Raw genomic sequence first — 18,808 nt, 5'->3', positions numbered from 1 at the left:
ATCATTTCCAAATTATGTTTATAACAAAATAATGAGAAAAGATTCATAGTATCATCGAAAAAAAAACATTAAATTTTTTTGTAAGTTCAACTTTGACCTCGAATAACTTTTGAAGGAGTGTGACTATCGAAAACATTGTAAGGACTTTTTTTGCAGAGCGTCAAATTTCCTACAAAAATGTGCTTTGGTCCGCTAATTCAATGAGCCGTTGCACAAATACGAAATTGCAAAATTAAAAAAAAATTATTCCTGTGTTATTTAAACGGGAAATAGAAATTCCCGATGCGCGACCTCTTAATAATAATATTAAGGGCTTTGCTTTTTACAGGCGTCTTTTCACACCTTCTCGGAAGTTTTTATGTGAGGATTTTGAAAAAAAAAAATTAGCCGTTTTTTTTGAATCAGCCTACTACACAGTATAAATTAATGTATGAAAATCACAATAAAATATCTATAGTCAACATTTCAGCTACACAATCGGCAAGATTGAGAACCATCAGAGTACCCAAGCCACAGCCGGGCGTAAGACTCGACCTCTGGCTCACCACCAGGGGTCAAACTCTTACCTCAATCCCATAATTATCGCGCGATTAATACAACAAAGTAACAACCGTAGGCTATCGGACCATTATAATCAAAAAGCCGTGTCTTTCGTCTCTTAAGTCGCGAGGTGCGTAGAAGTTAACCCGAGTTTACCCTTCCGAACAAAGTAGTGTTGAAAGTGTAGAGAGATTTCCCTAATTTTTCGTCAAAAATGACCGAAAAATCGATTTCCAGTTTTTTACGGAAAATGTTCATTGAACTGTTGTCTACCTGTGTAATATTTGATATTGCTGAAATATTTTTTTAAATGTGTTTTTTGGCCTGATAAAGAAAATTTTTAACTTTTGGTTGTTATAATGGGATCCGCTTTTGAAATTTTTCAAAAACTGATTTTGGATTCGTGATCAGCGATCTAAAAAATGTTTGACTACAAATTTTCGCAAAAGTCCGTCGATACGTGCCATCATCGGTCGGTAACATTGTGGATAATTGTCGTACCAGTTATTTTGACATATACTCTGACCATCTAGGGGTAAGATATCTATCGTTCAGTCGTTATTTCCCGCGAATGTGTTTGCCATACTATTTTTCGAACAATAGATTGGACGAACTGTGGCAACGTTCTCCTGTGGTTTGAACTACTCCGACGTGAATGTTGAAGTGATCTGCCTGTTAGAATGAATCGAATCAGGACTTGCTTGCACCCTTCCAAGAAGCGTTCAACTGAAAATTCTGATCACTTGCGAAAAAATCTACCTCCTCCGGCTTCTGCTGTAGCTAACCCAGGCTTCCTCTTCCCGATACTAATCTTCCTTCAACAGGTGTTCGAAATATGGAAATTGACGCAGTTGCTGAACCATCTCGAGTGAGATCACCCCAAATCCCGGATTTAGCTGAACTGGCAGTGTGTGAGACTACTGAAAGCTTTGGAACACTCAGTCTATTCGACACTCCACTGTACTTCAGAAAAACAGGGCTTTCAAACTGAAGGCAAAGATGAGTTTGTGTTTGTAAATTTCATCTATTTGACGAGACTTTTTAGGAACTTTCCCTGTAGTAAAAGCAAAGTCACCAATCTCGTCACACAGGTAAGAGAGTAAGAAGGATTCTGTGCAAAGCTCATTGTTAAATGCCACAGCTGTAGTTATAAAATAGGTCAAAATTACACAAGCCCACGAACCAAAAACACTTCGATAAGGCCACCGTCCGGAATAAATAGGCAAGTAGTTAATGAAATAATCGGCGTTGGACTATGGCACTCAAGTATGCAAAAATTCTGTACCGTAATGGGTATGAATGATATGAGTGTCAGTAGCTTCAAAAGTCATGTGGACTAGTTGACTGCAGAGACTGAAAAGTTAGAAGTGGGAGTTTTCAAGCAAGCAAGAAAACCTTTCAGAAGAGCGCATGAAGTAGCAGATCTTTCAATCGAGAGTGGGGCAGTACTTGACATCGCAGTATCTTACGATGTGACGTGACAACAGACGAGGGCTTAGGTCGTTATAAGAAGTGGGACTAGTCATCGAAATCCTTACTGGACTGGCCATCGATTACCAAGTACTCTCAAAATACTTCCAGGTGTGTGTCGTTGTCGCAGTCCAACTAGATGCTACTTCGCCTGATTTTTCAATGTGGCAAGATGGTCTCAAATCCGAGTACGGTAAATACTACTACGGGTCCTCTGGTAAGATGGGAACGAACGCAGCAGAGTAGTTGCAGAACAGATCTGTCGAAGAAAACCAGACGCGATACACGACTACTCTATCCTGCGGAGAAACAAAGACATTTAGCCATGTGAAAAGTATCACCCATACGGAGACGATGTACCCGTCATAAAGGAAAAGTCTGTGAATCAAATCGCAAAACGAATGGGCACTGAACTCCGGAAGCTCGTCAAAGAACGGGAAGTGAAAGAAGTAACACTCGGGGGACTTGGAACAGGCACATTTAAGGAGACGACGATTGTATCCTTGACTAATTAATACAGAAATGCCATTGTAAAAAATATTCCTAACATACCAGCCATGATACGAACAATAGATGCAACAATTAGCCACTGTGTGTTAACCCTTAGAAGTTCTCAGCACGAGCGATGCCCCACTGGACCAGACTCATGGTGTTTTCACAATAGAAGTGTAGCCAAGGGTGAAGAGCCGGAGAGCCATAAAAAGATGCGACTAAAGCTCAACCCGAGAGTAGTTGAAAAGCTGAAGCCTCCGTATAAATGCCTGTTGACCAATGATCTATTAGCATGTTGTACCCGAGGTGCGACACCGAATGCTAACAAAAGCTTGCACTCCCTGAACTGGCGACAATGCCCGAAAGAGATATTCATGTCCAAACAAAGAAAACAATTAGCAGTAGCAACCTCAGTTGCTGAGTTGAACCTGGGAGCACTCCATGCTCAAAAGGCAAAGATGTCAGTGAGGTCTGAGAAAGTGACAAATAATGCAAAAAAGATAGGCCAGCAACGAGATGACAGACGAAAGTCTGTCTGAAGAAAGGCTGAATGGAAAGCAATGACGGAGTCCAAGAAAACCAGACGAACGGTGAAAATTAAAAAAAACCGCTGCAGAGCCGACTGAAACAGACGCAGAAGGGACAACGTTTGATGTCGGGGAATTCTAACGGTTTTTGCACATGACTAATTTGAAAGCAGTCAGCTCCATAATTGAATTTAGGTGCGTTATTGTACAGTATGTTACGTGGGGGTAAGAGTGTACTGAGCGGTGGTAGTTAATGATCAATTGAATAATCAAAGATGCTCCTACGTAACGACAATGAATAAAAGTTATAACTAAAGGAGACCTACCTTTCGATAAGCCGGTAATGTGGGTACGTTGTTGCCTAGTCCTATACAAGTCTGTGAAAGTCGTTTAAATGGTTGAGGCTAATTTAAAATAATGAAAAATGGGAAAAGGTCGTCGTTCAAAATAAATGGTTTGAAGTGATTTAATTGGTAAAAGATAAAGTATGTTCTGTAACAATGAATGACGATGATGATGTAGAACCCGAAAGTAACAATTTATAAAGTGGTTGAGTTTATACAACAATGCACGCCGACGGACGAATTTATATTCAAATGCAGAGAAGCTGCAGAATCACTTAATTTGACCGTTGACGTGTTTTTGAAAATCGTGTGTTATTCTCTTCTAAATGATATTATTATTTGATACCCAGAATATCTATCCTGAACGACGATTATAACTAGCTGGTTGTGATTATTGTATTGTATCTCTCTTTTTAGATTATCTTGAATTAAATATAAAGTGGGGCCGAGCTAACGACTGGAGAATAATTTTCTGAATTCCCAAAGGAATTGTCTATAGCTGGACACCAATTCTTGTTGCTGTTATTTCGAATTGTGTTCCAATCTTGGAAACAATACGTTTGATCTAATTGGGGATAGTGAAGCTAGTCACCAACTCTAGTCTTTCTTTTGAATGGATATTACAATAGTAAATTTTGATTAGAAAGGTGAAAACAAGGATTCGTCCACTGTTGGAGATGAGCACTCGGATTGACTTATCTTTAGATGTATTCTTGTGGTGATGAGATCGAGAGCCATTGGATCGTGTCGGTCTGCGTCAGTAGTATTCTGGAGCAGGGCCTCACCTCGAGTTCTTAAGGGTGGATGGATGATATCGGAAACGATGAACCCGGTCCCTCAGTCTTGATTATCAAAAGTTAATTTTCACAATAAATGTCCGAATGCTTCACTCGCGATTTTGATATGGAATGGTTTGTATTATTATTGTTGAAATGATTATTTTACGGAAGTAATAAAGTTCTTGATTATTAGAGTAAATGCTTAATATTACCAGATCCGGATGGAATCTGGGCTGAACTTGGTTTATTTAAGGAAAATCGAATATCATAAAAATGTCCTTTCTCGAAGATATAAGAAATAGTACAGAACAGGATAGAATTTGGAAGGTAGGAGATAGTGAGTCTTTTGCAGCTAACAGAATAACTGAATGCTCGGTTTTGACGAATTAGCGCGAGACTTTAGGCTGGTCACAATTAAGATTTTCCAACGCTACTCTTGCTCGAGAGGGGTAATCCGGGTTGACGTCCACGCACTTCGCGGCTTGACAGACGAAAGACATGGCTGCTTGGGCCTGAGGGTATTTAATAGGCAAAAATCTGCAGTTGCAATAAGTTGCAATGGTAATTAGCCAATTAAGTGCGGGGGGCGACCTCCTGGTGTCCAAACCTACACGGTCAACGTTAGTTCACGCCTTTCGACGGTGTTCCGACGATTTTCAATCTCGTCACTTATACGTACAAGATGTTGACAAAAGGTATCTTAAGATAATTCTCACGCATTCATCCACACATCTTAACAAATGATCTATTTTAATTTGGTGGTTCCAAAGGTAGTGGTTTATCCTAATTGTTGATGATAATTTTGACTTAAAAAGAGAGATATTCCCGGGCTGAGCGCCGCTGTTACTAGGTCAATAATTTTATAGCGGAATTCTTGGTGTCAGCAAATAAGATACAATGTCAGCGGATGCCGAGGACTGTATGTGACCTTATTAGAATATGAGATTGTGATGAAATAATCAAAGAAATGAAATAAAATGGAATTTTGAAAAAGGTATGCCAAGGCGGTACGTCGGGGCGTAACAGTAGACTCATGTACGGGTCAGATAAATATTAGTTGATCGTTTTAATTTACTCAATATATTATTAGAATATTTGTGTAGCTCTAATAATAATTCCACAATAAGATAATTGGATTTTTTTTGCTTTTATGTCCCGGAGCGAGTTCATTGAAAATTGAATGATTCTGGAGGAAGGAGCGGAGTAAGAAGAGGGTTGACCTCAGAGCAGGTACGCAGAAGCCGATTGGATACGAACCGACACCAAGGAATGGAATTGAAAATTAATCGAAACAGCGATAGGCACTGACGAACGACGAATGATTAATCAATATATTACTTTATTTATTATACTTATCATTAGATACGAGAAAATTCATTGTTGGAGATATAAATTTGAAAAACCGGTGTTTTCGAAAAATTAACGACGGAGCCACTAATCGAACCGACTCCGGTCAAGAATCTCTACATACCAGGTTCGATTCCTGGCACGGTATTTTATTGCATTTTGACAAATAAAAGCTTAGGCTAAGAAAGTGCAATATGGATGCACTCCAATCCACCGCGTATGATTGGTCTGTTCTGTTTTCATAATGCAATGATTATTAGTTGTGAGTGACCAAGTACGGCGGCTGGACTTGTTTCAAGGGCTATTATATGACGACAAGCATAGTGAATCGGCTCTAGAGGGATATCTGGATCATCATTTGAGGGCATGTGGGTATCAATAAGATGCATTCATCCTGCAAGTTTCAGATTTTTATCTACTTTGGTTTTTGAATAAATCGAAAAAAAAACGAAAAATCAGAATAAATGTTTTTTTCTCAAAAAACGGCTTGACCGATTTGAATGAAGTATGGTCACATCAAAGAGCTATATAAAAGATCAAGAAGAATAACAACTCATAATCTTTATGATAACCATTTGAAACAGGCGATTTTTCTCGCAATTATTTTTTTTTTTCTCTATGATAATGTTTTCGTACAATTTTGAAACCTATTTTTATTTTACACCTTTTTCGATGCAGAATAACATCTTAAATCCAAAAATTGATTAAAAAGGTACGCCATATTGAAAATAATAAAAAATCAATTGTTTTATGTAAGAACTGACTTATTTCAATGATTTTACCCTTGCAACAACAGAAACGAAGCTTATTCGATCACTTTATAATTGCAGATGATATAAAATATTTAAAAAAATAATATGGAAAAATTTTTTTTTTTATGAAAGTACTTTAATGTTTAAAAGTTAATTTATATGCTATGCTTTTGCATACTTCTAATAAAACTACACTTCACTGGATATAAGCGTTCACTCTCAAATATCAGTTCGTTCGACAACCATAAAATGGCACTGTTATTCAATGTCGTTAACACCACCATTTTATCTTCGACAAAAAACTATCAGACCTGTGGCTTCAAATTATTCACTAGTTGGTTAGCAAGCAATTAGATAGCCAACCTAATAAATATTAACCGTTGACATTAAAAATAAATTTTGTTCGTTCTTTTGTCTTGATTTAATAATTAATATTATTCAACGATTTTTTCATGCGAATGAAAGTATGTCTACGCCGAGAAGTAATAATTCGAAGCGTTGCATTTGTTCAAAATCCACTAAAAAATATCTGGCACTTCAAAATATATACAATCCGATGAAGATGCTAAAGAGTTTTCGACTTTCTTTGAATGTGCAATAGGTGGCTCTGGCATCAATGAGAGGGTTACAGCTCTGCTGGAGTACCTATCATCAGGCGAGCTGGACATACTGAACAAGGGCTCAAGACCAACCTTCATCACCTCATATAGACAAGAAGTGATAGACCTTACACTCTGCAGCCCCAGGCTTCTGGAATTTATCAGCGACTGGCGGGTGCAAGAAGAAAGTACACTCTGAGACCACAGGCGCATCACGTACTCCCTCGCGGCGAAAGCCGAGCTGGAATCGACGGGTATGCGCAGGAATCCCTAGGCCACAGACTTGCTCTCATATAAAAAGGAACCGGCTTGGAAGCTCCAGGGACCCTGCAGCCATCTGAGCAATGCTAGCGTGGTGAAGAGCGAGATAATACACCTGTAATCCTCCACAATCCACTGCCTTTGAGGCAGCGTACGCCGCGAAGCCCAAAGTAAATAGGTCCAAGGTGCCCTGGTGGAACGGAGAACTCGGCAAACTCAGGTCGAGCTCCAGAAAACTTCTAAACCTGGCCCTCAAGACAAACGAGCACATGGACTGGGCGGCTTATAAAGCTACCCAGAAGGAGTAGAAGAAATTGATCAAAAGCACAGACGGATGCCTGGAGAGGATTCTGCAATGAGATCGAAGCCCTACCACTATTGGCCAAGCTCCGCAGAGTCTTCTCGTCAGGTCCGTGGATTAGGCTGGACTGCCTGACGCTACCGGATGGCAGCATGGCAGAGGGTCAGTCGGACATACTGACCCATAAGCTGGAGGTCCAGTTCCTGGGGTCCGGGCCCGTAGTTCAGAGACCGCCCCGACAAGCCGGCCCGACCAGGCAAGAACTGCGGGACTGGAAAACAAGAGGAGAGATCGTCACGACGGCCAAGATTAGGTGGGCCATCGACACCTTTGACAGGTTTAAAAGTCCGGGAGCGGATGGGATCTTCCCAATCCTCCTCCAAGAAGGTAGCGAGGCCCTGATCACCAGGCTGAAAAGAATTTTTAGAGCGTGCCTAGTGCTACGCTATATAACAATGAGCTGAAGAGGGGTCAGGGTAGTATTCATTCCGAAAATATGAAAGAGCTGCGATGACCGCGCCAAATCATGCAGACCGATCAGCCTAACATCGTTCCTGCTGAAAACACTGGAACGACTAGTGGTCAGATTCTTAAGGGACGGAGCTCTAGCTGTGAACCCCCTTTCGAGGATACAGCACGCCTACCAAGCCGGTAGGTCAACAGAGACGGCACTCCACCACATAGTAAGGGAGGTAGAGGGACCACTCCACCGAGAGAAAGCAGCTCTTTGCGTGTTTATGGACACCGAAGGGGCGTTTGACAACATCTTCTTCGATGCAATTCGCGAGGCTGCCACAAAGTTCGGCACAAGCACCATGCTAGTCGACTGGATCAGGCAAATGCTACATACCAGGACTGTCACCGCCAATCAGTCAGGACCCAAGTCGGCAAGGGTTGCCCACTGGGGAAGTACCCCCTGCTGTGGGCCCTAGTCGTGGACGGACTACTTACGGGGCTCGATAAGATGATGGTGACAGCAGTGGGCTACGCCGACAACGTAGCCTTCATCGTCGCACCTTTCCTCTATGAAAAGCAAGATGCAGAAGGCACTTGACTTTGTTCAGAATTGGTGTACATCTCAAGGTCTGAGGATTAACCCCAGCAATACCAAAATGTTACTATCCACTAGGAAGCGTAACCTCACGATAGGACACATCGAGATCTTTTGGTCGAGATAAGCCCTGTTTACCGGAGTGCGCTACCTGGGAGTCACCCTGGACCGTAAACTGACATGAAGGGTCCACATCGACCATCAGACACAGAAGGCCACGGCCACGGAGACCTGGGATGACAACTCAGAGGAATTATTCTCACCAAAAGGACTCGTTTGGTACACAGATAGGTCTAAAACTGAGGTGGGCACCGGGGCCGGCTTCTGGTGCAGGGAACCAAGGACGAGCACTTCGCTCGACCTTGGACGCACGACCTCAGTGCAACAAGCCGAAATGTTTGCCCTGCTGGCCTGTGCCAAGCATATCCTGGACAAGGTCTACAAAGAGAAGCACATATCTGCAGTGACAGCCAGGCGGCACTTGGACACCTGGACGCATACGTCGTAAGCTCAGTGATGACTTGGGAATGCATCACTCTCCTACTAAGGCTGGCGAAGAATAACGCGTAAGCCTTATATGGGTGTGGTATCCAAGGAAATGAGCTGGCACACAACCTAGCTAGAGGGAGTCTCACGCCAAGTGAGCGACGAGGGCTGTCTCGCTGGTCTATCTACGGGGCACGTGAAACGCCTATCTAAACAATGGACGGAGACCCGCTTCGCGGAACTCTGTAGCACAGCATCAGGCATGGCTTATGCGAGGGTCCTATTCCAAGGGCCATCGTCCGCACTGGTGAACACGCTCATTAATCTGAATAGGACCGAGCTGAGAACTGTGATGGGTCTCATTAACGGTCACCGGTACACGGTACTAGCTCAGAATGGAGTTCCTGTGCCCGAGGTGCGGGGAGGAGCAGGAGACTCTCCTTCACCTCATCAACCGGTGTCGAGGGCTCGAGGGACTGCGTAAACAGGTCCTTGGAGCTAGCTATACCGGCGAGGAAAAAATCGAGGAAATAGGGGTGGGCAGGCTGTTTCAATTTGCCAGGCTGGCCGGCCTCACGTCGTTTCCTACGTAATAGGGTGTCCTAACGGGCCCGGGCACGACGGTCCAGCAGGACTGAGCGCCCGGTTACCCCTACCTAACTAACTAACTAACTAACTAACTTACTGTTATTTTTCTTGATTATAGCCTTTATATAGTTCCCTGATGTGACCAAATATCAAACAAATCGGTGAAGCCGTTTTTAGGATAAAATTTTTTCTGATATTCTGTTTGTTTCTATTTCTTCAAAAACCAAAGTAGATAAAAATCGGAAACTTGTAGGATCAACGTATCTTATTAGTACCAACATACCCTCAAATGATGATTCAGATATATTTTTGGGGTCGATTCACTATGCTTATCGTCCTATGGTCTTTGGTTTAATAAATTGTGTGTGAATAATATATCTTTGCTGAATGTTAATTATTGATGGAGAGACACCTCCGATGAAAAAAATCACCAAATCTCTGTATTCACTAGACGCTCCCACCCGCACAAAGACCCATGTCTCACCTCCTTCAGCTGACAATTGATATCTCTATGATTTTTTCACCTTGCTTGGATTACATAAAAGTTGTGCTTGTGTTGGCGTATGCGCACTGCGTGGCTCAAATGAAACCCTTTGAACCTTATGTAACCTTCAAACAGAGATTCTCTGTTTGTTGTAATGCATTGAAAACTCAAAGACATGTATTTCTTTTTGATCTAGTAATAAATGGTTTGTATGGGTTAAAATAACCCTCGAAGATGGTCACCAAACGGGTTGGTTTTTCAGTTTCTGATAAAATTGCTTGATGTATTTGAACGAAAGTAACACTTTAATGTTTTATTCGTCGATAAAGTCGTTGAAGCGATTGTTTTATTCATCTACGTAAAGCGCATCAAAAATCCACCCGTTGGGTGCCCATCTTCACCGTTCGTTTCTTTCCTTTGATGTGTTTATTAACAGATAAAAAAAAAGTACGTGTCTTCTAGCTTATGATGCATCACAACATACATCGACCAGATCAAAATCGGAGAGGTTGACCAACTTAGGATTCTCTGATGATCATTCACAGTGCCATGCCAAAGAAATGTATTAGCGGTTCGATTTTCCAATTGAGATGGACCGTAATACCTTATATTTATTGTTTAAAATCACTGTGTACAAGAAGATTTGATGCATCTATAAGATTCAGGCTGAACTGATTGATTGATTAAAATAACTTGAAGAAATAACACGTGTCCGAACAGGTAACGAAACTGAGATTGCGCGTGTTTGAATTTTTGACAAGTACTCGTTTCTGAGCTTCTCCGTTTGATGGATTGAAAAGATTAAATTGCGAAATATTCAATACATCAGGAATTTTGTGATTTTAGCTTCGTGCTTCTGTCTATTCCTTACCTGAAAAGATTTTGGATAGATTTGGTATATAACTGCTGTCTGCCACCAATCGAGTTCAGCTGTCGTCACTTCAGGCCGGGTTGGTTCTACAAATTTGGTATATTTTGGTATATTGAGTTCATAATATCGTCGGGTATTTAAAGAAAATTGATCTTTTCGAATATTTCCACTTTGGTAGCTAATATTGACAATGTTTCATAATTTTCTTGTATTTTCACAAAGATCTTGAAAAGTAAAGTTGTTATGCGACTACGTAACAAATTATCAAGCTAGACCTGTCTGGATTCATTTGAAATTCGTATAAATAATTTTAGAAAATCGGTAAAGAATTTGAATGTAGTTCAAGCAAAATTAAACAGAACGAATTGAATTAAATCAATATTCCAATTGGAAGTGTATGCTCCAGTAAGTTCTTGGAATAGAATTTGTATTATTGCAAAGGACGTGGAATACGTAAAGAGTTTTTGCGAGCTACACCCAATTAAAATTTTTGATGAACTGCTACCACCACTGACACTCCGTACCGCTAGTATAACTACCACCACTAAACTATTGCAACTTTACTCATTCACGTAACAATATTATTTTATTGTCAATAAATACAAATTACTGTACCCTGATAAAATAAGCATTCAGTGTTTCAATTTTCTACTCTACGTATATGCACTTAGGAACCATACTAAAATGACATAAACAAAAAGCATAAACTCAAAATCAATCCTGTGATAGCTGGAGTAGCAACGAAGCTAGCATTATCCGCGTATTCTTTTGTCGTCACTTCAGTTCCATTATCTACTGTTGAAGTTACATCACCTTCTTCAGCTTCTATTCTAATCGTTGTCGTGTGGTCCGTTGCTTGTGTGGTGGGAACTTTGCTCTCAGACCTTGGAGACGTCACTGTCGCTATTCCGTCAGTGATCTTCATCGTAGAAGGATCACTTCCTGCTACTATTGTGACTTCTTCTTCTTCATCTATCGAGGGGTTGGAGAGTAAAAACGAAATGGGGATCTCATGTGCTCTATTCAAAGTCGAGCAAAAAAAGATCAGTGATGACAGCTGGTTAAAGTTTTCATAAGAAGTTATTGAGTAATTAAAGTGGTTCTCCACCTAAGTGTCGTATCGGATGGGTGCCAAGCTAGGGCCATACGTAAAATTGCGAATAATCGACCGTATAAGATAATTTGAAAAATTAAAAATGAGGCTAAATCAATATAAAAAAATCTTTTATCAAACTATAATTAGTAGAGTGACCATTTTAATTTATTTATAAATATAACCACACATGAGCCGTCATTATGTTTAAAATTCATTCATTCATCCATTCCACAATTCATTCATTCCAGGTGTATATAGTTAAAACAGTGTATATTGTTAAAATTGGCGGATATTGTTGAAATTATAAATTATTGTCAATAACGGTTTTTCGTCGAGGCACTATGTTTGTTTATTGCACTTTTAATGTTCTTCGTTTTATATCGTCTCTCTTTAAATTTGGGCTTGGGTTTGGAGTGTTTAATTTTTAATTTAATAGGTATATCCTCGTAGTTTAGATTTCCGTTATTATTTTTAAATGGTCGATTTTCGATCAGTTACGATTTCATTTCAGAGAGGAACATCACCGCACCTTCTTCCTCCTGGAGAGACGTAGACCAAGCCTCCTAATTTCAAATTTGTGACCAGGTTCCCCACTCCCTGGGTCTAACCTAATCCGATCGTGCCGTCTTCATTGCGCGGTTATATTTGAATCATTACAACCGCTTCCTGCAAAAACTAACTGTATATGAAATCATAGGATTGATATGAATTATATTGCCACAAAAACTCTCAATTAAACAAAATCTGAGAATTATGTGAAAATGTCTTATATTTGAGGGGTTGTGACGTTACTGCGAAGTGAGAACTATGGTAACGTTGCCATCTTGCATCTCACTTTAATCGTCGGACCTCTGTATTGTTTACATCGCGGAAATTTTATTCAAGTGAATTTAACGGAATTATTATAAAAATATTCAATATGATAAGACGCATTATGTGAAATTCACATGGAAAGATGAACGGAAAGTTCCCGAATCAAAAAGCGATAGAAAAGCAACACACAAAATATTACTTGCAACTTCAACCAAAGTAACCTAGAAAAAAGAAGTTACTTTTTCACTTTCGCAAATAAACACAGAATATTTATATGACGCGCTCTCAATAACACGTAAGCATGAAATATACGGATAATAAAAACCAATTAAATAATTTATTTATAAATAACGAAAGAAAGTCATATTTATTTCAGAACTTAATGTATTATCTTTTTTATAAGTCTTTCTCAAAACTGATATCAACTGATGGTATAGTTGTGTCCGTCAAATTTCGCGAGTCGTTGAGCAGACGCCTTAGTCGTAGCGACGTTGCCAAGTATATTATGCGCCGACGAGTAAATGCATTCTTCAAACCTTTAAGTTATTTTATCACTACATATTTCGTTAAAACTTCTGACAACTAACGTCTTTTTCGATGCCTATAGAATCCTGATATTTTTAACCATCTAAAATCCGTTTCTGGTGCGAGTCGTAAGTGGTTTGATGTGAAAATTACTTAATTATAATTTTGATAGTGACTAGTCCGCCATAACCTTCGTGATAAAAAGTGTATTTTCATCGATTTTCTGGAGCGTTTAATTCTCTTATTTACCCGATAAAGGACCCTGAAACTCTGTATACATCAACCACGGTACTTTTTAAGTACATTAGCAAAGAATTGGTGATACCGTAAGTCAGTCGCTTGGGTGGAAAACCACCTTAAAAGATTAATGTGAATGCAATCGTAGAACCGCAATATACCTGATGGATAATTCATCCATTTCAATGGCTGATTCAGTGAGTCATATTACGTAGTCCGGGTGAAGACTATTTTATGCACTACGCATCCATTAATAATTTAAAGTATTACGAAAACAATAGAACGAAATTGTGATTCACATAAGCCACATTTCATGAGGCCTCGATCAAGGTGGTAATATAATACAAAATCGCTGTAGAAGAAACACATCCCCATTTTGTAGAAAAAAAAAAAAACGAACCTTTATTTAAAAATCTGCTATTTTCAAACAAGCATTTAAGAATCCACAAAAATTCACATATATTGAATAAAACGCAACGAAATCATTCAGCACTAGTGAAAAACGAGTTTCCATAGCAGCGACAGATGTGTATTTGAAAAATAATAAAATCGATGAAAATCATTTTTGTAATGGACTTTTGACACGAAAATTAGAAAAAAACACAACTTTCAATAACGCCAGTTGAAACTAGGTCGCACAGGCGTTGGTCGCACTTTACGTGTTCTTGCGGAAGACACTTCTCCACATTTTTATATATTTTTACATCATTTTTGACGATTTTATACATATGTTTACCACATACTAAACTGCTTGATATTGTGTTTTTTTTTTTTCTTAGTAGGACATTGTATCTTAACTGCCTGCTGCTAGTGGTAAGGTTCTCAGAACTGCATACTAGGCACAAGGTGAAATTTGACGTCACGTTCTCATTGGCTGTGAAGCATCATTATGACTACACGGCTAAACAGACTAAACGCTGCCATAGTGCAGCTATAAGCCTAGACATCTCCCGCGGCTGCAGGCGGTGTCTGCGAATATTGACTTCGATCGATTTTTGAGAGTAGTCGGTCGAAATTGCGGGTCGAGGTAGCAAAAGTGGTGTCCAATTCTATATAAATCTATCCTACAGAGTGAAAGTCTTACAGAGGTTGCTTCTGCAGTAAGAGAAGCCCAACTAATTTCAGCTTTCGGGGTAATACAGTCACCTTCTGAGCTCTCAACAGGGGCCTGTGTGTTATGGTTTCAAATACGGCTTAATTTATTCTGAACTTGAAGGTGCTAGGAGCTACTCGAATGCAGTTTCCGGACAAGTCATTCTGAGCTTATTTAGACGATTTTTCTGTGTAAACGAACTCTGTAGGATTGCACTTTATATTATTTACGTTCTCTGGAACCATATTCAGTAGAGTAAAATTTCTATACAAAATATTCTGTAGGATATTCACTGTAAGACTCTTATTTTGTCGAATGGATTTCTATAAAACTGGTCCATTCCTGGTGAAAAAGTTCCTTTAATCTACAACTGTCGTTCACAATATAATTTGGATGAGCTATATTTCAAAAGCAGATGATTTTTTTCACTATCTGGTGAACGATGAGTCCTTTGCAAGTCATAACGTGACAAAACGTGAATAAAACCCTTTACCGATGAACCCAAAATCTCACCATTCTTCCACAATTGTCGCAGATTGGTTTTTGTCACGTAGAAACTTGTTTGTGATGTAGATGCATAATGCAGGCAAATTATAATTATTGTTAGCTGCTTACAGTTTTGCAGAAGAGATTTTTTTCAGAGTAAGTTTCAGCTTGGTCAAACCATCAGACATATAGTATACCCTGAAAAATTTAATTATGATGTAATTAAAATTATAACAAGTTGTTTCTAGTTAGCAGCTCCAGAAAACAAAATATTATTTCATTCGACCCGGAATTATAATTCAAAATATCTGGAGCCACGCAAGATAGGTTAGAGTGCATTGGAACTTTATTATACCACAGATGAAGTGTTTACGAATATTCGTATACCGGGACAATCTCTTGAAACTTGAAAATCAACTACGCGTGCGCGATTTTTATCGGCTGTTCTGGCGGCGGCGGCGGCGGCGGCGGCAAACTGTTTCCGGCGGCGATGTAGTTTATACAAATTTTCGAGATAAGAATCTTAAATAATTTAGGTAGTGACTCGGCATGGTTTGGGAAGCATTTATTATCGGGTTGGAAAGTTGGTTTTTCAAAGAAAGGTCGGAATTTTATCCTTATGCTCTTTGAAAATTCAAACGTACACATTTTGTGTACGGTGCCCCCTGCATCGCACACAAGAATATCGGAAAATTTCGCCGACCAATGAGATTCAATTATTTGGCGTATGCGCAGTTGATTTTCAAGTTTCAAGAGATTGTTCCGGTATGTTCATTATGCTGGGAAAGAAATTCCACCATAATGTAACCGGAATTATGAGAAAAAACTTCTCTTGTAACTGGCAGGTCTAAGCCCCAAAATGTTACTCTATCCTGAACCTGGTATTCTAATTCAAAATTTGTAGATCCATCCATCTTCAAATGGACCACCGGTTAACTCCAAACACACCCACTAAATTATCTCAGATCGAGCAGTAGGGCAGATACAGATCCGACCCATAGATTTATAGAAATAGACTACGCGGTCCGCGCACCGACTTGAGCCCTAATTAGAATGAGAAAGCAACAGTGGAAAACCAAACTCTCACTCTAATCGGTGACTTGGCAGGGGAAATACCTAGGTTATACAAGTATACCTTCCCGATTCCCTTATTGCCTTCCTCGCCTGACAGTTACTCACTACTCTTTCTAATTTAGGGCTGCAGCCCGGCGCACGGTCCGCGCAGTCTATCTCTATAAGTGTATGGACCGGAATGATGTAAACATCTAGAGATTAATTCAGAGACGGCTAATGTTACGGCAGAGTCGATCATGTTGGTAATGCAGAGTTAGCCTATAGTGGTTGGCCGACATTGGCACATTGAATCTGTCTTATCAACGTAATCGCTTCGGCCGAAAAACCAGCCGTCTCTGTACCAATCTCCAGATGTGTACATACTAAAGGACATTGAAGAGCCTTGTATCGACTTGTACTATAGGCTAAATTTGCTTTATGGGTTTTTATACAATATATGCAAAGTTACAAAAAAAAATTCTGCAACAAACCAAATGTATAAAGCTTCCGCCTGGTATACTACGTAAACCTAAGATAGCATCTGGAAAGTACACTGGAGAAATAAAAAGTAACATATATAACACGGTATGAAATATTCATATCACGATATTTTCCTTTTAGTAAGTAACGTTCGAATAACAACTCAATTGGATACGTACCAAGTAATCTTGATAGTAGATAAATAATATTCACGAGTGACATTCTTTTTTCGATCCCTGTGAACAGGAATCCACTCCTCAGTCCTTAAAAAATCGTGATTGAGTTAATACTATGTGAATGTGTTTGCTTCTCTGTGACTTCAGAAGTATATTTCTTCGACTGACATGATTAAAACTTTTTTGACATTTTTATATTAAAAAATTCTTTCCAATCACTTTTTCGCAACTTTTCTTATTTTCCTAAATTACATATTATTTTTTGCTATAACGAAAACTGTTCGGTCGAACGAATAGTCAGATGTGCCCAAGCACGAACGGTCGCTCGCGCGTGCATACGAACACATGCGTCGTGCGGACGACTCTCTCTGTTTTGTCTTTGCATGTGTTTAGACGAGCATGAAGGTGGCGGGAATAGCGCGGGCCAGGCTGCGTCAGTCAAGCAGTCGGGCGATTCGGGGTCAGTCGTTCATTCCTTGTGGTTTTGTTTTCTCTGTGCGTTTCCGGAGAGATAGATAAATCTAAGGGGTCTCACTGCAATTCGATCGGTACTTGGATCTTGTGGTATCTTGTATCTTCAAATCCTTCCTGTTTGTTGCATGCTGGGGAGCCGGAATAACCTCGTAAGTACACTAACAACAAGCGCGGTACGTCCCACCAGGCACACCGGCGCAGCCCGGTTGTACCTTTGGCTTTCTTAGCTATACTAGCCGTATTCAAAGTAGGACGGGTAACTAAATCACAGGTACACCTGGATGTATCACAGACAATGAGTTAACCTTTTATTCAAGAGATCAAAGGGAAGTATCGCGCGGTTCTTTTTGCCACCGATCTGGCTGGGTGTAACTGGTTTCAACTTGTTTATGGGGCGCGCCCTTAGGTCCAGTTCTCGCATGATCATTCGTCACCGAGACGGAACGTCAGCGTCTGCTTGCGCTGCCGCTTACGAACTGGGGCGCTGCTCTCGGTTCTGACGACGGGCGAAGCTGGTTGTTGTCGAGAGGTCGCCACATACCAATGAGCAAGCGCAATGCTTGACGCAAGTAATCTACCGATTGCTTGTACATAGTTGGATTCATACAAGGTAATACTTCCGGTACACCGAATCAAGCGGTGATACCTGAGCACAAGCGCAATGCTTATACGAAGTGGCCAGCGACTTCATTTACCACGATTATGCTGCACGAAACAGTCAAGACGCCCAGCGCAACTATATATAGATATAGAGATTCAATTCGGATGTTTCAAACGAAACCAGCAACCAATACAACCATATATATATATATATATATATATATATATATATATATATATATATATATATATATATGTATGTATATGTATATGTATGTATATATAAAGTGTCTCCTAATCGTAGATTTTACCTCCGAAATAATTCATTGTGCGAAATATATTTGACGTGATAAATATCCTATACAAACTGTAAATTCAACTTTTGCGAGGGGTTTTTCCTCCGAGGTTCATACCTCAAAGATTTTCCTCTCTAAGCCATAATAAAACATAGAACTGATGGCTCAAAATACGTGTTCATTTCATTTATTTCTATCCCTTAGATCCTTGTTTTCTAGAGTTCGAAATCGTGACCAAATTAAAAAATACGCGGCCTTTTTTTTGTTAAAGAGGACGCACCCCACGAAACAAAAACCATATCCTGATAGTGTTAAAAAATGTTTCTTGATTATGCTACATGGAACCGTATGAATATTGGCGAGCATCCGTTCACCTCATGCGTACTACGACTGCAGAGCATCGCTATATTTGAATTTCTTCAATATTCGATCATTTGTTTTGATTTAACGGATAGAAACGAGCTTTGGAAATCAATGATAAGTGCTTCCTCTAGCAGAGCGGTGGTGAAAGCGGTATTTCGAGGTAGTAGTCAAACGAGACCGGTTTCCCAGATTACACCACCGCATCGCTACATATCTCTTGGTCT

At 39.9% G+C, this 18,808-nt stretch overlaps 1 protein-coding gene across 1 annotated transcript in view; it reads right to left on the bottom strand.

Annotated features, from left to right (window-relative positions):
• Positions 1–11,817, bottom strand: part of LOC124180670 — a 122,579-nt gene extending 110,762 nt beyond the window's left edge. Inside the window, exons 1-2 of the mRNA XM_046566415.1 lie at positions 11,573–11,817; positions 10,893–11,070 (exon numbers count right to left, since the gene is read on the bottom strand). Coding sequence (XP_046422371.1) covers positions 10,893–11,070; positions 11,573–11,817 — 423 coding nt within the window. The remainder of the gene's footprint in view (positions 1–10,892; positions 11,071–11,572) is intronic.
• Between the last annotated feature and the right edge of the window lie 6,991 nt (positions 11,818–18,808).

This window comes from Neodiprion fabricii, chromosome 4 (assembly GCF_021155785.1).
Source record: "Neodiprion fabricii isolate iyNeoFabr1 chromosome 4, iyNeoFabr1.1, whole genome shotgun sequence".
In the NCBI taxonomy this organism is placed as follows: Eukaryota; Metazoa; Arthropoda; class Insecta; order Hymenoptera; family Diprionidae; genus Neodiprion; species Neodiprion fabricii.
Note: the sequence above shows the minus strand (reverse complement) of the source record. Positions and strands in the feature narration are given on the sequence as shown.